The 20,099-nt window shown below is 39.9% G+C and overlaps 1 protein-coding gene across 3 annotated transcripts; it reads left to right on the forward strand.

The window, feature by feature from the left end:
- Nucleotides 1–12,127: 12,127 nt before the first annotated feature.
- Nucleotides 12,128–19,213, forward strand: isl1a (ISL LIM homeobox 1a). 3 transcript variants are annotated; one of them, XM_058635148.1, is made up of 7 exons: nt 12,128–12,255; nt 12,633–12,822; nt 13,657–13,916; nt 15,221–15,507; nt 16,493–16,660; nt 17,235–17,294; nt 17,736–17,823. In XM_058635148.1, the coding sequence occupies exons 1-6, from the start codon at nt 12,228–12,230 to the stop codon at nt 17,247–17,249; spliced, it is 948 nt and encodes a 315-aa protein (XP_058491131.1). In that variant the 5' UTR covers nt 12,128–12,227; the 3' UTR covers nt 17,250–17,294; nt 17,736–17,823. The 3 variants fall into 3 exon arrangements, with proteins under 3 accessions (XP_058491131.1, XP_058491129.1, XP_058491130.1); XM_058635146.1 differs by lacking the exon at nt 17,235–17,294 and having other exon boundaries at nt 17,736–19,213; XM_058635147.1 differs by lacking the exon at nt 17,235–17,294 and having other exon boundaries at nt 15,224–15,507; nt 17,736–19,213.
- The last annotated feature ends 886 nt before the right edge of the window (nt 19,214–20,099 follow it).

The following is a 20,099-nucleotide window of genomic DNA, read 5'->3' on the forward strand; positions in this document are numbered from 1 at the left end:
ACATTCCTCTGCATCATGTAAACTGTCAACATAATACTGTGTTCTGTAAGTAACTTAATCTTGTTTTTATTTTCCCTCTTTTTCCCCTCTGTCGTTTGTCAGACTGCAGACACAGACACGCCGTTGGGAGTGAAGTTGACTAAAAAGGACAGGAAGTGAAGCCTCCAGCTCCGCCCAGTCTAATTCTGTTTGCTGTCAGACCAATCTGCACTGCAATTATCAAACTGAATGGTGCCTGTAGACCATAATTGCTTTGTTTTTCCAATTATTTCATGAGGCTCTAGTAATTTACTTCATTCTATCAAAGTATGCCAATTAGACATTATAATTACAGTTTTCAATGTATCACTTTTCACTGTCTGAAAAGATGTAATACCGCTATTAAGGGAGAGCATGGGGACAGTTAAATATTCACTGCTGTCTGCACCACGCTTACTTTTATCTTTTGTCTTACTCTCTTACTTTTATATAAAAATATAAACATAAATCTCACTATTTAACACTCCATGTTTGTTCACTTCATTGATATCTAAGAGGAAATCCGTTATAAATGCACAGCATTATTCTGTAGTGAAGCACTGAGAGTTTCAGGTTGAATTTGACACCCTGACATCAGCAGGACTTCATGCTGACACACACATGTAATGACTCTGTAAATCATTGGAATTCTTCTTCTTCTTCTTGGTGTTTTACAACAGTTGCTATCCATAATATCACATGACTGCCTTCTTCTCTCCTTTGTTTGCCTCTTTCAGACCAGAATTAGCAGGTACACTGCAAAAAAATCATGTTCAAGAAAATATTTCTTCTTCTATCTTTCTTACTTTTTGCCTGAAAGAAAAAAATAATCTGACACATCACAATTTTACAAGCTAGCTTTAAGAGTTCTCACTGAGCAAAAGTTGCTTTCTTCTTCTTCTTAAAGCATTTTAATCAATTTAAGAATATTTGGGTTCTTCCTAGTAGGACTGTTTTTACAGTGAAAATAAGAAAGTTTGATTGAAGTGATTTGAAGACAAGTGTTAAATGGCGTTTGTGGAAAACTAGGGATTAGTTTGAGTTATAGCTGATGTGCCCTGAGTCTATTAATCACATCAGAGTATTACACTGGAGGGAGTTACTTTCAGGGGCTTTTAAGGTCACAGATGGAAGTCAGAGCTGTGAAGTCATCGGGATCATCCAGGTGTGAGTCTCTAATCAGACTGACACCAAACTTCCAAACAGGACTGCACTCATCCTCTCAGTCGCTCATTTACACCACCGGACTTCCTGTGAGGTGCCTGCTCTGTTATTGTAAGTGATGCATTAGGGGAAATTCAGGATTAATGAACCTTTAAATATTTGGATCATTCAGCGGCAGCTGCAATAAACCTCATCCTGTGAGTTAGAGCTTTTAGCTGCTGATGAGATCTCACAGCTCGCAACGGGAGCATGACATACCACACATGTGCTGATGACCAGGGCTCCTTCATACCTGCAGAAACACTACAGTATATACCTCACTGTAAAACAACTGTAGAGAGATTAAATTATAGGATTATTTGATCAACAAGCAACAATTATATCCTGTAAAGAAACACAGCAACAAATACATTCATAGTGTGATGTAAGAAATAACATTCTGTGCTAGTACGGCAGGGGTGTCAAACTCAAATGACATGTGGGCCAATGAGCATCTAGTCTGGTCAAGAGGGGCCGGTCTTCAGAACATAACTGCAATATGAGTTTAAAATTATAACTCAATATTTCATCATCGCAATAAAGATATTCAAGAGTGTTTGATATGGAATGATGTAAAACACTAAAGCTTATACATATTTAATGTTGAATGTAAGACATTTAATAACAAGATTATAGTAACTGATGTTTTCATTAAATCATGATATGATTAAGGTTTCCTGCAGCAGGGTTTCTCAGTGCTGGTTGTGAGCATGTGTTAGATGTCTCCATGCTCCGACACAGTCATGGCAATTTAATGTCCTTTGTTTCTTCCCTCTGTGGTGTTCTGCAGCATCCTGCAGCCTCCTGCAGCCTCCTGCAGCCTCCTGCAGCGTGGTGGAGTGAAGAGACACACACTCTGTCCCTGGTTGTATTCCTATTTGTTACAATACCTCATGTTTTGGTCGACCTGCATCAATTCACGTAGTGAATGTGAAGGCATGGTTGGAATCCCACCTATGTGTGTGTTGATGGCAGGAGAGTCAGCGTCAGATTACCTGCTGTTTAGCACTTATTTGGTTTGTAATCCAAGACTCAATCAACATGTGAATAATCCCACTCACTGCCTCAGTCACACCCTCGATCCTGTTTTTGCTGCATTGATATTGAAAATGGAAAGATTTTTATTTACTCACATTTAACTGAAGAATAATTAACTAGACTGACAAAGAAAACAGGTTTTATATAGAAAAGAAAACGGCACTGCACTAATGTAGAGGGATTTCATATAGCCTGGTTTTGTAGAGCTGCCTATTCTTCTTCTTTAATTGAAGAAAATAAGAATAATCACAGGTTTCCTTTCAGCACTGTAGCCATGCAGGCTGACACAGCGGAACCATCTCTTCCTTTAACACTGAGCAGTGACCACTTTATCGACTTCTTTGTGAATAAAATAACATCAATTAGAGACAATCTCAGAGTACTGATTCCTTTTCTTCAGCACGAGAGCTTTAGAAGCAGCAGATGTACAGTTAGACAGTTCTGACTGGGGCTGGATGGAGATCAGATATGTCAGCTATGTTTTTGGACTGTGAGGAGGCCGGAGAACCCGGAGAGAACCCGGAGAGAACCCAGAGAGAACCCACATGCACACAACAGAAAGTGCAGAACTCAGTCCCTCGGTCACACCTGCCGAGGTTCTTGCTGTGAGGCAACAATGCTCGCCACTACTCCACCGTTTGTGCTTTTGTCCATGCTCCTTCAAACAAAGAGTGGTGATGCCAAAACCTGAATAATTGAATAACTGGCAGATGAAACTCAACAATGTATTATTTTCTTGCCTCAGCTTCAGTGGTGAGAAAAGACAAAAAAGTGACACTTGAATGAATCATTCTGTGGGAAAAAGAGTTTCAGATGAATGTGGCGTGAGTTTAGATGGAATGAGTTAAAGCCAGGAGTAGGAGAGTGGTGGTTTCACTGTCTCTTTATCAAAGGTTTGTTTCCCTCTTCAGGCCAGTGGAAGAAAACGTACAGGAAGCTTTTGTGAGCACATTTGGATCTGTGCATTTTTTTGGGATTATGTTTTTTCAGCACATAAAATTAGCACAAGATTATTATTAAAATTATAGACAATTGATCACAAAAAAGTTAGGCAGTGCTAGTAGGAGGTGGTTTGGCTGTCAAAGGAATTCTATTATCTCAGACCTGGAGGAAAATTGCAAGCTCACACCAACATTGTTGCTCCAGCTCTGACTTGATTCCAGGCAAAGTGTTGGGTGTCACGGTGCATGAGGCTCAGACAGATAATCAGAGCAGAGAAAGGCCTTTGAGAGGCTGTGGCACCAGAGAACAAACACACACACACACACACCCCTAAAAGCATCCAACCTGCTCAAACACACTGTCCATATTTATCCATCCTCCTCTTTTTTGCTGGCCGAGTAAATCTCTCCTAATCCGATGAGGAAAACACATTTGTGTGTATTTTGTGTCATGATGACATCACACAACCTACAGACTCCTTCAGAGCCTGTGTGTGTGTGTGTGTGTGTGTGTGTGTGGGATGAAATATTGATCCACACAGATCTGCCCAATATAGGCGACGTCTAGACATGCAAACACAACAGACTGTGACACATTACTGAATGTTGTCCTTTCTGTTCAAGGAGAGAAAGGCTATTTGGCAACACACAGGAATGCATACATATAAATCTGGAGTCTAATCATTGTTTTACAGCGACCTGCAAGGAAAGTAAATGCAGGAAGTTATCGTGAGAAAAACCTTCAACCTGCATTTTTGTCCCTTTCTTAACCTTTTTTATTTTTATTGAAAGGGATTTTGGCTATCAATGTTTTTCAAACAATATATTTGATTAAAGACTTTAGAATGCAAATAATGGTTCTAGTAACTGACATTATGCATGTGTCCCACAGGTGTTTGGACATTTACAGCTGTATCTCTGTAATTGTGGTCACAGGTTTTCATATATATTTTTTTTTTTATTTACAGATTGAGGACAAAAGTATCAAAACAACAAAAGAGCAGCAACTTTATTGCAGGTGCTCCTTTAACATGTTTTTATATCCTCAATGTGTGTTGCAAAATGAAATTTTCTTTCACAAATCTACAAAATACAATTTCCAAGTCATTCAACAAATTTCAGATTTCAGTTTTTATTGCAATTTTAGAAACGATGGGGTTTAAATTATTATTATTATTATTATTATTATTAGCATAATAATACATGGTTGAAGAATGTTCGTTTTCTCTTCACGCCACATAAACCTCCAACTGTCCATCATTTAACATTTCTGCTATTTTCCAGTGCAGCAAAATGCAAAAGCCAATGGGATGTTTCAAAAAACTAGATTGTTTATTTGCCAGAACTCTTTTCATGGACATTTAATAAAACAGACACGCGAACATTGATCAACATTTCTGTAAAAGTAACACAATTAGCCAAAAAGCTATATTTCATGTGACAGATGTAAAACTTTAACCCTGAAAACAAAACACGATCTTTTGCATTTACCTTTTCGTCTGTGTTTCCATTCAGGTTTTCACTGTTTCTTTATGTGCAGATAAAAACAGGCTGATGGAGCTCACCACATTTCTCAAATTAAATCTATTCTTGGCAATCAGCATGCCGCCTCGCCTCGTTCACTCACTAATCAGCCATAATGCTACAGCTTCAATCTGACTGCCATAGAGGAGAAGTCAAGTGCTCTCCAAGACTTCAACAATAGCTGTCCTTCTGACAAATGCAACAATTATCTTTATTATATATTATTTCCTCAGGAGAGGAAGAAATCAGACTTGCTCCCGTGTCCAGTGTGAAAAGCACTGAGACCTGTTATTTGGTTTGTATGACCAGATGTTTATCAGTCAAGTTGATAAAGTTGCTTCTATTGCATCTATTTGCACATGGAAGTTTATGAAGGGACAAAACTCAGTGTCCTTTACAAATAATATTCCTGTGATACTTTTCACCTGATATTAAACAGTCAGAGGAACAACATGACATAATAAATCAAATAAAAGAGATGTGAGAATGTGTTTTCTGAGTCCTCTGTTATGCTGATGACGTCTTTGTTCATATTAGCAAACACCACTTCATTTTTCCACTTGTGATCAAAGCAGACGAAAAACAACAACTGTTTGAACAAATTGGAATGATGATAATTCAGGTTCTTGCAAACTAAATTAAAACCAAGCTAAAGTTTTCTCTTATTTATCTCCGCCCTCGTCTTTCTGTCTTTGTCTCACTAGTTAATTAGTTTTCCATTAAAAAGTTAAAAACCAAATATTCAAACATTCACTCTTGCTGTTAAGTGACTATTTGTAATTAATTGAAATGATAAATAAAATGCACCACGTTTTATTCCTCCTCTCCAACAACATTTACACTTTTTATCTCTTGCAATTAAAGCGCTGGAGTGATGTTTTACTCACGTCATATCTTAATGCCATCCTTTATACACTCAATCTGTTCCCAACATTTACATGTTTTCAATACACCAAGTTTTCCCTTTAAGCTTAAAATCATTTGCAACATTTGTTGTATTTTTGTTTTTTATGCACGAGTTAAAAAAACAGAGAATTATGGAAATCGACCCGCTGACATTCACGTAATTGGTCTTAATTTCCAGGACCTCTAGTGCCATTAAGGATAGAAATGCAGTGCAAGTTGATAATACAATAAAAGCGTCCAGGAGCTTTCAGTGACTTGTGAATGAAAATACTTGGATAGTTGATTCAGACCTTTCAAACAAGCAAGTTTGTTTACGACACACATTCTGGACATTAATGATAAACTAAAATCATATTGTTTTAGGCTGCATCTTGCTTCTTATTTTGTAGTTTTCACTACAAAATAATAATAACTGCACTTATTTAGCACCAGAGTTAACAAAATGCTCTCACAGGCCAGCTGAATGAAAACCAAACAAGACGAGAAACAAGGAACAAAAGTAACAACAAGGAATACAAGTATATTAATAATAATAATAATAATAATAATAATAATATACTATAATAACGGTAATAAATGATGAAAAGAAATAGAACAATTAAAAACAACATAATACAGGTTAATACAGGGGGGGGGGGGGGGGGGGACAGGCTTGATCCAGTCAAATACACCATGGACCACACGTGTTAAGTACTGGATTCAGGTGTTTCAATCAGACTTTGGTCCGGACAATATTCACGCTGCAGCTTGGACAATGTTACACTTCCAACCTTTTCTATTCCAACATGACTGTGTGTCCCTGCACAAGGACTGTGAAGACATGTTTGACTTTGAGTTTGGTGTGAGACAAGTTCACTGGCCCTCACACACGTCATGGCCTGATCTCATCGATGCTCTACACAATGAATGGACACACATTCACATAGAAAGACTTCACAATATTAAGGAAAGTCTTCCAAGTACTTTATATATATATATAAATGTATATATATATATATATATATAGATATATTTGAATACATAATTTCAGTCCCTGTTGGTTTAATGGTCAGGTTCCAAATACTTTTGTGTCTATTATCCAAATGGACATAATGTGTACGCTATTGTGCACTTTACAAAAAAGGTTGTTGAGCTACTTTGCCAAACTTTAGTCGACACAATAGTTTGAGAGTTTGTGAAAGAATAAACATATACATATAAATACATGCTGCTTATATGTGATGACATTTGCCTGCAGTCATGGCCCGAGGCTACGGCTGCCCCAGAGACAAAGGAAGAAGGGCTGCCACCATCATGTTTAACCACCACTGACACATCATCACCCTTATTGTGACTCGCAATCTGAACACACACACACACACACACACACACGCAAACAGACACACACACGCAAACAGACACACACACGCAGCAACAGCAGTTTCGGGGCAGCAGCAGTACTGGAGCACCATCTGTCAGCCTGGTGTCAAGTGGCCCTTGTCTCCAGTGATTATGAGAACTCCTGCTGCCTCAGGTGGTCCATGGACCAGCTCAGCCATCTAGAGGGGCCAGGCCAGGCCATATGGTCTGTGGGGCATGCAGGGGCACCCAGGGGAGGCCACTCCCCTCCCTTTGCTGGTGGACAGGACAGACAGCAGCCACAGTGCAGCCACAGTGCCTGCTGACTCGTCAGACCTGACGTGACGGTGAAGGACTTGACAGACATCATTCAGAGTTTCTGAGAGGGAGGAGCTCAGAGTGAGAGGTCACTGAGGTCAAGGCCAGCCTGCCTTTGTTTTTATGTTTTAAACATGAAGGACCACATTCATGGTGCTCAGGAAATAATTATGAGAAATGTCCTTCATTGTTGGACAAAGAGCAAAAAAATGCATTTGTGACATTTAGGAGGGTTCATGGCCACACAACTACCCAGAATGCCTTGCACCACCATCTCTCTACAGCAGCTCGTTTTTAAAGCCAAAGTTTACGACGCCAACACAGAAGAATGACATCCCTGCTGCTGTGTGGAGGCCACCATAGTTCCCTGATGTGCTAGGGAAAGGGAGGAGTCAATAGAGGGGGGGTGGAGCCTCACCTGCACACTGCACATTTAAGTTGGATATAAACATTTCAGCTCATCATTTAGTTCCGACTACATACAGTATAAGTGTGTGGGATTCCCTCAGTTTGAATGTAATGTGGGGTTAAAATAATCCATACATTCATCCATATGTGTTGGATTATTGCAAGCACACATGCATATATAATAATAACAATGATAATAATAATAATAATGATAATATATAATTAATGCCAGACCAGCATTAGTGAAAACAAGAAAACAGATTGTTGTTGAAGTTGTTCACTTGATTCACGATACACCATTTCAACTGTTGTGTGTGTGTCACTGACAGAGCTGTAATTATGTAAAAGTAACGTGATTAAAACACAAACTTTATTTAGGTCTGCAGTGTGAGTAGATACAGCCTCACCGTACGTAACCTAAATGTTCACCTGCTTTATTCTTGTTAATAACTTAAGAATACTTGACAATATTGTTAAACTGTACTTTATGTCGCACAAACACACATTTGAACCCACTGATGGGAGCAGCTGTGGATCAACAACTCTTGTTTTCTGTGATTTAACTGTCACTGACTTTGGTTTACAAAGCAGCACAAACACAGCAAAGTCACAACCACACACACACACACTCTCCAGCACCACAAGTTACACACCAGGAAACAGGCGGTAGACAACAGACACACACAAAGTTGTGAGTTGGTGTTTCTAGATACAGCCACAGAGAGACGCTCTCACTACCTCTGAAGGTGAGACAGTGAGTCAGCACAGAGCACTGGAGACAGGTATATGAACACTCCCCACACCTGAGCTTCATCAACACCAATCAGTGCCACACACACACACCTGACTGCACTGAGTTGATTGAATTCCTGTGGCAACACTGTCTTTAGACTCCAGAGTGGAAAGTTTGTCACAAAAAGCCAGATTGTGTCCATTTGTTTCAGGTCTGGGATAATAATATTATAATATTATAATATTATAATATTAGCTCCACCTGTTCACAAACACATAAAGCGCACAGCAGGGGGATTATAAGGGTCAGATATATACACCGGTTCATAGAGGTTCATAGAAACCAGGTCACATGACTGTATTGTGATGTCCAGAGCAGAATTGATGCATTTTCTCATGATGATGTTTCCATATATGCAGTTAATGAATGATGGGCAAACCTGCAGCGTCAAAGGCCTTTAAGTGGTTGTCTCTTATACTGTATACTGTATGACATGACAGGACAGGAAGTGTGCAGCTACAATAAGTTGTGAAGTGCAGGTTCATGTAAAGATAAATCAATGATTTGAAGAGATCATTTTCCATCACCATGCAGCAAAGGCCCTGCTTCTAAATGTGGTCTAATAATAATAATCTTTACAGTTGGGACATCTTTACTATATCCTCAACAACATGTGTTGAGTTACTTTTATCATTTAAAGCAAAATAAAATATCTGAAACAAATGTTTTCACATTTTCTTTGTTATTCTAAAGAGTTAATGACTTTTATTTATTCTCAAAAACAATCTCTAGAAACACAAACACCCATGTTATCGTTGCATTTGTATGTTGTTGTATTTTGTACAAATATAACAAATCTAAGGATATTATGTGAAGTGCAGTGAGAGACGTGTGTGAACAGTGTTGCTGAGTGTCACTGGGCGACAAATTACACGGCTGCTCAGTGCCACAGCTCTCAAATGCATCAGCTGTGATCCCCCCCCCCCCACACACACACACACACACACACACTCACACACTCTCAACACTTTGGTGAGTGCCGTCTTTCACTGCATGCCAAACTGTAATCAGAACATGGCTTTCCAGAAGTCACACACACACACACACACACATAGAAAGAGTTGAGGAACGTCAGCATCATTTGTCAATAATAAAGGTGAAAATAACTAATATACAAATATAGGCCTAGTGGATAATCATAATCATATTTTGTGTTGGTTTTTTATTATAATATATTAATGATAACAAATATGTGCACACAAACATTACAGCTGTTTGTAATTGTGCAGTTGTGTGTGATTCATCATTCCTTCGACCACGGGTAACCACGACAATCTCATGTAATCTGATTTTAATCTTTCACATGTGAATTCATATTTTAGTTTTACATACGTTTGTTTGTTTTTTTAAAATCTTTGTAGCTGTAGAAATATTGTGTTTATATCTGATTAAAGCTGTAGTAGGTAACCTTTATACTGCATACAGACCGATATCATCTCAGCTCCACATGACTCTGTGTCGTGTGCTTCACGACAGGCTCATGGATCTGTGGAAGAGAAAAGGTTTCAAACACAACGTTTCTTTTTTATCTTTGATTGATTGATTGATTTATGTATTTATTTATTCTTATTCTTAATGAGTTCAAGTCTTATTGGTGCTCCTTTATTTTTCTGTTTTGTGTTGTTTCCATTGCTCATATCTCATATCTTTTATTGTTCCCTTTAACTTCAAAACTATGCAGGATTTGTACCCTGATTTAACAGTTTCAGAGTCACTGTGATGGTTAAATGTGTTGTTGTGCAGAGATGTGGGAGGTCTCGTCAAGTTTTGCTTGTTGTAAGAAACACAAATTGAAACCAGTCTTGTGCTATAATGCAGTGTTTGCCAACCCTGGTGCTCGGGGAACACGGCCCTGCATGGTTTACATGTTGCTCCAACACACCTGATTCACATGAACAGCTCGTCACCAAGCTCAGCTGATGACGAGCTGTTCATCTGAATCCGATGTGTTGGAGCGGTCCAGGGTTGGGAAACACTGCTATAATGTACACATATCAACACACTCAGTCACAAGCTTTCATCGCCACACTTGACTTTGCCTTTTTTTTATTGTTCTTTATTTATTCATCAGAGTTAATAATAATTGAACTTTTCTCGACATTTAAGTTGTAACTTCTCAATCCTTTCAAATGGTTTAATGCTACAGTGTGAACAGCTTGACAAGGTCACTTCCTTCCTCACACATTTCAAATTAAGAGAAATCCATTAAGAAATGATTGTATTGATCATAATATGATGTTGCATTTAAATATGACTCTGTGATATTTTTTAAATTATATTTACATTAATTAAGGTTGTGCACACGCCAATAACAGGTAAACAATGTAACCATACTGTGATGAAACACCATGTGACTACATGAAGTAAATAAAGATACAGAAGGAAGAGTTATTTACCCTACTGGTATCTGAGCTAATGGTTATGATGGGATGTCTCTAACAGGGGGGTCAGCATGTTTAGTCTATTGACTGATTATGGGATGTGTGTGTGAAAGGCTAATAGAGAAAAGGCCTAAAAACTGCAAAAAAAAATACAGTATTTTATTTTGAAACATGGTTCAGCTGCTGTATTCTGTTATTTAATATTAGCTGGATATTTGCTATTCTAATTTATTCTATTCTATTCTATTCTATTCTCTGTCTGCTGCCGCGTGTGTGTGTGTTAGTAGTTACTAACACAAGAGGGCGTGTTGCAGTGTGTTGCAGTGTGTAGCAGAGTGTGTTGCAGTGTGTCCTGACCTGTCACCGCTCTGATTTAAAGGCTCCCACCACCATCACAGCTATTTACTCCCCACTGAGACCCGCACGCGCCACACAGCCACGTCCCACGGAGAGGGTTTTTTTGTGAGTTTAGAGAATGACGTTGCAGTCCTTGGTCGCTGGATGACTCTGTCCAACACATTGGTCTGTGTTTGTATCGTGTTATCTCTCATTAAAGACTGCACGCGTGGTTTTCAAGAGTTTGATTTTTAGGAAATTAAAATTGTGAGGAGACTTTTTTTTCCTTTGCCTTCAGCACTAAAGGCTCCTTCACTGTTTGCATACCATAATTAACATAGGAGTTACGGCCTAGGTTGGAAACATGCGCGTAAATGCAGTCCAATATAAATACTACATGTGCTCGGGAATGTTTGCTCTCTTTAGTGCTTTCAAATAATAATAATAATAATAATAATAAAATGGAAAAAACAAGTGGAAAAAAGAGTGTGTGTGTGTGTGTGTGTTTTGTGTTATGGGAAATGTAAACAACGTCCGAACTCAGCAGCACCGGCACGTGCCAGTTTAAAAAAGGAGAAAAACTAACGCGAAGCTGCAAAACAAATGAGATGTAATGATGAGTGTATCCGTGTGTGTGTGCGGCAGCAGCCAATCAGCTGCTCATGCAGATGACGCGCTGAAGCCCTACGTCAGCCCCGCCGCCTGTCAGGACCAGAGCTCCACACACACCGGCAACACTCTTTCTCCCTCTCTTTCTCTCTCTCACTCACTCACTCACTCACACACACACACATACATACATACACATACACACACACAGAGACACACGCAGTCTCTCACACACACACACACACAAACACATACACACACTCTCTCTCCCCTCTCCGAGTGAGCCGGACAGCACACACACAGACCCCGGCCCCGGCAGCTTGGCAGCCCCGGCAGCGGAGGACACACACCCCGGCTTCAGGCGCCCCGCAGCCCGCTGTGACAGTGGACCTACCGTCGCCTTACTTTGTGGACATGGGAGACATGGGGGACCCGCCGAAAAGTAAGACACTTCTGCGGTGTTGGGATGCGATCCTGGAACTAAATTCATCCCAAAGTGAGCGCTGACTTATCTGCGGTGTGATGACTGCACAGAAACATTGTTCTCGGCCTTTTAAAACTCACGATTATCATTTAAAAAACTACATTTAATACAAGGTCTGAGTCAGCGGATGATACTTTTTATTGGACATTTAACCAGATAATAATAATAATATTAATAATACGAATACCAAGAACAGCAAGAACAACAACAATAACAACAACAACAATAATAATAATAATATAATTATTAATAATAATAATAGATTTGAAAAGGCCATATCCACTTCTGTGAACAGTGTGTGAACATGTGTCCCGCTCCTCATGCTGCTCTTGCAGAGAAGCGGCTTGTGTCTCTGTGCGTGGGCTGCGGGAACCAGATCCACGACCAGTACATCCTGCGGGTGTCCCCGGACCTGGAGTGGCACGCCGCCTGCCTCAAATGTGCCGAATGCAGCCAGTACCTGGACGAGTCGTGCACGTGCTTCGTCCGGGACGGAAAGACTTACTGTAAACGGGACTATATCAGGTAGGACGGCCGCGGGAGAGTGCGTGGACGACACGCGTGGACTAGTCCTGAATTCTTTTTGGGGTTTTTTTTAGAGTCGGAGCTGCACGGACACTGGATAATAACATGATCATTGTTTTTTTATTATGATTATTTTTTTTACAAATGTATATCATTATATGAGAGAGGATCCTTTATTAGGATCATAATCATTTCTGCTGCAATTCCTCAACTAATCATAACAATATTAATGATTGTGATTAAACCGCAGCTTGTGACACACGGACCTGTAGATAATCATTAAACATTAATAATATAAATATAAATATAAGGCCTGTGCGTTTGGTGTCAATGATGGAAGCTGAGCAGATGTGAAGTGGTTATGTGATGACAAAAATATGATTGTTATTATATGAAACTTCATCCTGGTAAACCACTAATTCAATATAGAATTATTAGAACCTGACTCATAATCTGAAAAAAAACTGCCAGCATTTACATTTATTATTATTATTATTACTGGATAATAACAATAATAATAATAATAATAGTAATAATAACAATAATTAGTATTATTATTGTTATTATTATTATTATTATCCTGCAGTTAATTCCCTCTCCTTCGAGTTCAACGGGGAAAGTTGGAGCCATTTTATCTCATACTTATTGAAAATAATTAATGTTTCATTACAAACGCTTCGTTTTCATATATATATATAATTTTATTATAATAATAATAATAATAATAATAATAATAATAACAATTATAATGTTGTGCTGAGCTTTCTGCTCTGAAACTGATGGCAGCGTTTGTGTGTGTGTGTGTGTGTGTGTGCGTGTGCGCGCGCGCCGCAGGTTATACGGGATCAAATGCGCCAAATGCAACATCGGCTTCAGCAAGAACGACTTCGTGATGCGGGCCCGCTCCAAGGTTTACCACATCGAGTGTTTCCGCTGCGTGGCCTGCAGCCGGCAGCTCATCCCGGGTGACGAGTTCGCGCTGCGGGAGGACGGGCTCTTCTGTCGGGCGGACCATGACGTGGTGGAGCGCGCGAGCCTCGGCGCCGGTGACCCGCTCAGTCCGCTGCATCCCGCCCGACCGCTGCAGATGGCAGGTAAAGTCCCGGGACAGTGGGAGTGGAAGTGGGAGAATATAAGAGGTTCTGCAAGCCTTTCACAGATGCTGGATTATTTTTTTTTGTTTGGGATTATTTTATTTGACTCTTCATGAGTTCATGAGCCCTCTCATATGTCACTGTCCAACTGCAACAGACTCTTTAAATCCACCTTTCCTGCACCAAAGTCTCGGGGCTGCTGTTTGCTGCATTCCTCTGTCCGCTCACAGCTTAAATTAGATTAGATAGTCAGAAATACACCAAGTTATCACTGCTGGAGGAAGACAGGAGTGTATCCGCGGCTGGACATGGCTCTGGGTCCGGGACTGGACTAGGGAGGGGGAGGTGGTCAGAAAGCTCTCTCTGCTGCTGCTGCTGCTGCTGCTGCTGCTGTTTTTCTGAGCAGCTGTTTGACCTTGGATGAGATGAGTCCATCAGACCTGCGCGGATGTCCTCCCTACATTTAAACCCCTAATAGACTCGGGCAGTTAAAGTCTGCAGCTCCTGGAGGTTTAATGGACATCATCTTTTATTTTGCAGAACACATGGATGTCTTCTCCATTCTGTGCCTCGTTCCCTCACTAGAAATACCAATAATGGACATTTTGACAATCAGAGACTTAGATTTATATAAGGTTCACCCCACGATTACATATATAACTATTTACTCTAAAGTGTTAAAAAAAAAAGAAAATGTTTATTATTTACATCACCAATGATCCTCGTGGAATTATAAACAGTCAAATTGTAATTATTATTGTTCATTGGTAGTTTACATGTCTTTTGTTTTGGGTTCTAAATTGTACTTAAACTGATATATTTCATGATAAGGTACAAGCAAATGGCATGTGTACCGTTTAAAGTACATCAGTACTTTTATGTGTGTGTGTGTGTGTGCGCGCGCGCGTGTGGACGTGAATACGCCAGCGTTTCTCCAAACCTTTTTATATGAACATATTTTTTGAATCATTGCCAACACTTTATAATGACAAGAATATGAACAATACATTCAAGTTTACTGCATCTAATCCCATTTAAAATGGACTAAACCACCAAAGTTGGGATTTATTTTATACATGTTTTTGATCACATATACACACATTTCAATATTCTCCGTTTCTGGGATCAAATATGTTTAATGTTGAAAAGGCTGAGGAATCTGTATCTGCAGTGTTTTAGAGATTCTAAATGGTGCAAGTAGACGTGGTTACATATTGGGGGGAAAGTCGTGAAAAAACCCACCAGCTGATTCTTTTCTCCCCGGGTTCTTTTCCTTCTCCTTCTCCCTCGTGCTTTCTTAACAGCAGAACCAATCTCGGCCCGGCAGCCCGCGCTGCGGCCTCACGTCCACAAACAGCCAGAGAAGACCACCCGGGTGCGGACGGTGCTGAACGAGAAGCAGCTGCACACGCTGCGGACCTGCTACAACGCCAACCCGAGGCCCGACGCCCTGATGAAGGAGCAGCTGGTGGAGATGACCGGCCTCAGCCCGCGCGTGATCCGGGTCTGGTTCCAGAACAAGCGCTGCAAGGACAAGAAGAGGAGTCAGCTGATGAAGCAGCTACAGCAGCAGCAGACCAGCGACAAGACGGTGAGCGCGAGGAGACACACGCACTTTCACTGGGTACGAAAGTCCAGGTGGTTCTCAAACGGGGGTCCGGGGACCCCTGAGGGTCCATCACACACTGTCAGAGAGTCCCTGAAAAAAAGGACATATTTTTTATTTATATGTTCATTTATTTACAATAATTTACCTCAAATTATAATAAAAATCAAGAGAAGAATATTTACAACATGAATTAATGTAGTCATTATCTATCCTGTAACAGTGTATTATTAATAACCACTCACATTTACAGTTGTATACAGTGGGAAAGACCAGCTGGTTCTCAAAAGAACAATTTAAATATTAATTAATAAAATGATTAATTTATTTACAAATATCTAAGTAACTTAACATGGAATGGGGACATAGCTCATAATGCTCCCATTAAAAAAAAAAGTAAATAAGCAATTAACAATTAGAACGATGCATTTTCAAGTTGCAATCAGAGCTATTTGATTGGCGACTTTCTAATTATATCATTTATCTCAAATTATCACAAGGAAAATACACAATGGGTTGCCTGGATTATTTTCAGTCTTGTATATAGGTGGGGAGAAGCTCTGGATTAGATTAAATATGTATTGTAATATCTGAGTGACAGTGATAAATGACGCAGTAAGAGCTTTAAAAATGTTACTGCAGCGAGTTTGAAGGTTTAGTCTTGTTTGAAGATCAGAGCCTTATGTTTGCACAGTGCACACACACACACACACACACACGGTCATGTCTGAGCTGAGGGCCCATGCTGCACATGACTGCAGTGATAAAGGCCCTGCAGTGTGCGCGCGCACAAACACACACACACAATCTGTTCCTCTGGTTATTTAAGTTGTTTTGTTTGTTTGTTGTTTATTGATTGATTGCGACACACAAACACACACAAACAGCACCGCCCCTTCCGCGCACCCACGCAGTCACACTTGAATCACTCATATGTTGTGTGTGTGTGTGTGTGTGTGTGTGTCTGCAGAACATCCAGGGAATGACGGGCACGCCGATGGTCGCGGCCAGTCCGGAGCGACACGACGGCGGCATCCAGGCGAACTCGGTGGAGGTGCAGAGCTACCAGGCGCCGTGGAAGGTTCTCAGCGACTTCGCCCTGCAGAGCGACATCGACCAGCCGGCCTTCCAACAGCTGGTGCGTGGACCCTCTATGTCATTCACCATCAGTCTGAATATATATAATTGAATTTTTTTATGACATTTTCTATATAAACAGTTATCATTAAAGCATGTTTATGGGAAACCTTATTGGCCACCATTGGATTTGTTCTATTAGCAACGTTATAATGAACATGAATGGCTCTCAGTCACTTTACTGGGGGAAAAGGTGATACAGTGATATTATTATTTTAAAACAACATTTATTTCAAAATGAAAAAAACACTTCCCCTTCCCTGTTTGTCCTATTTTATTACATTCTGATCCAAATGATCACAGACAGTTTACCATAGGATGTAATACAATATTTATATTTATTTACTCATTCTATCTTTGACTCATGTATTATTTTTATTCAAATATGTTAATATAAAGTCGTCATTAATGAATTACAGGCTGTTAGATTGCTGTCCTGTTTCGCTGCTTTCTCTTAAATTCAGTTCAGAGACATTTGAAGGCCTTTTTCATAAACTATCCAGAAATATCTCTAACAATATAATTATGATTATTAATAATCGTAATTATAATAATAAAAACGCATTTATTTTCAGAGATGCTCCTGCTGAGGACCAGTTTGAGGAAACTGTATTTATTTCGAACAGTTGTTTAAGGTGATTACAACTCCCTCATCACATTATAACAGGATTTATGAACATTGAATGTCACATGATGTCTGTTGTCATGAAAACAACTGGAATGTGACACAGCTGATGCGTTTCCGCGTGTTTCCACTGGTGAAAACATTCACTGCGAGGGGAACAGTCGAGCTCTTAAATGAAGAAAAAGAACACAATGAAGCCACAGAGACGTTTCCAGTCATATGCATTTTATTTGTATTCATTTAATGATTAGGAATACAATTGTACACATGTGATTGCATGAGTTTGGCTTTTAACTGTTATCCTCTTTTACTAATTTCAAGACTTTAAACGTGATGGATTCAAACACGCGCCTGTGCACTTGCAGCGTAGATGAACTGAATTGCATGTTTGAAGCGTCCGTAAGTGCAGTCCAGATGTTTCTGACCCCTGCTGCATGTTTCCTCACCGCAGGTCAGTTTCTCGGAGGGAGGACCGGGTTCGAACTCGACGGGCAGCGAGGTCGCGTCCATGTCGTCTCAGCTTCCAGACACGCCGAACAGCATGGTGTCCAGCCCCATCGAGGCCTGAGCAGAGTGTGGGCGGGCTGAAGTGGACACACACACACGCACACACACACACACGCACGCACACACACACGCACACACACACACACACACCTCCTGGCCCCCCTCTTCCTCCTGACTGCACCTGACAACAACCCCGCTGGTTGTGTTTGTTTGACACTGTGAAGACAATCATGGGATATTTTTTAAAACCATACAGCCACCCATCCTAATGTCCTAGACGGACATTACAGGGGACAGCAGAATGGACATGACAGACTGTCCAGGTCCATCCATATATGCGTCATCATGGCAAGGTGCTGCGCGCGCGCGCGCGAGCGCTCACACACGCCTGGTTACAGTTGCCAAAAAAAAAAATAGAAAAAGACATGACTGCATCGATGACGTGATGGAACCTGCAACAATGCTGTTGATTCTCGGAAACAATGACTTTTCTATAAAAGAGACAAACGCACTTGTTCACCCTGTACCAGAGCGTTTGAAGGGGAACAGCACCGCTTCTCTTGGTTTAATTCCACCGATTTTCTTTTTCCTACATGACCCATCAAGTACTAAAGCATTTGCAACAAGGTATACCTCTATTTTGCCACAAGCTTCGTGGGGACATTTGTGTGAGTTTAGTGTCTGTCCGAGAATGATCTTTGATTCTTTTTTCTTTTTTTCCCAAAGATGTGTAAATTAATATTAAGTTAAAACAAAAAAAAAATACTGTTAGCTCTGGAAGAAAATGTTTCGTTTGTTCCCGTGCAACAAAAAATTATTTATTATTTATTGTTGAAGAAAAAAAATTGCCACCTTTTGTGTAACTTTCTTAACTGAAGTAAAAAGAAACAAAAAAGAATGGAAGTGTGACTTTTCTGTCACATTTGAATGTCATGTGTTTCTTGTATTATCATTACTATTATTACTATTATTATGAATTGACATAATATTAATAGGACAGTTGTTTATTTATTTCTCTCTGTGTGAATGTCCTGCTTAGGTGTGGGTGCAGATGTGGACCGACCACCTGCCTCACAACTGACTCCACTCACAGATGATTGTTTTTAATCAAATCTGAAGCTGAAATACAACCATTTTAAACTGATAAATCTAAAGCAATACAAATATCAATGTATGAATAATGGAGATGACACATGTTCAGATCATCATAATGGGAACTAATGCTCTCACAATAACACTCGCTGATCTTTAGTGTCATTTTAAACATGAACAAGGAGCTGCAGCCATTTTGTTTTTGACTTTCTTTCTATAAAATTCATTGTTGTGCGACTTGTAATTTCTATATCAGGAAGTTTTATAGTTTAATTAATCAATCAAATCAATGAATTGGTTGATATATTGAAGAGACGCCATCCAACAGCTGATCGTCAGAGGTTTCTTTGTGTGTGTGTGTGTGTGTGTGTGTGACTGTGGTGTGCAGCTGCATGTGTGTCATATACAAGTGAACTCACATACACTCACAGGTTACTATGAGTCTTATAGACTCTACTGGTTTAGGAAATAGTTTGTCGAATCAAACTATAATTTGTCAGATTATTTTTACATGAGGCTTCATTGTCTCAACTATTCCTGTTCCTGTGTCAGACTCAACAGACTGTGAATCTTTTCTAGAATCTCTACTGCATCAGAGACAGAATCCTTAAAAGAACAGATCACCACATATGAGCTAAACCGTTTGTTTTCTGTCATTTTAGCTCATTAAATTAGAGACGTCTGAATCATTTTATCTCCCCAGACAGACACATTTTCCCCGGGTTTTTCCGGGAACAGATTGATTCAGGATAACGTTGGGTTTATAAGGGCTGTGATAAAATTAGTGACTGACAGAAAAGCTGACGCACTGCTTCAAAGATGCTGCTGCCATGTGGGACGTGGAGAGAGGAGGACAGGTCAGTCAGGTCATCACTGAGGAAACTACAGCGGAGACGAGCAGAGAGACGGCAAAGTCAAACACGAGGACGCAGCAGCAGCAGCCATGATACTGATAACTTCCATTAAAGTTTATTGTCATCATTTCTTATAATTGAGAATCTGACTTTCCTCTTCCTGTGTCCTAACAAACAAAACAGGAGTTTTAGGAGAGTACAGAATTCTTTTTTATACAAATATCCTCAAAATAAAACTAAACCTGCGACACAGACTCTTTTAAATATCATTATATAAAGCAAGTGTCCGTTAGGGCTATAACTTCACTGTATAATAAATAGATAAAAGGGGTTTTGTGTGTGTAATCGACCAGTGCACACGT

The sequence above is a fragment of the Solea solea genome, chromosome 8, assembly GCF_958295425.1.
Source record: "Solea solea chromosome 8, fSolSol10.1, whole genome shotgun sequence".
Lineage (NCBI taxonomy): Eukaryota > Metazoa > Chordata > Actinopteri > Pleuronectiformes > Soleidae > Solea > Solea solea.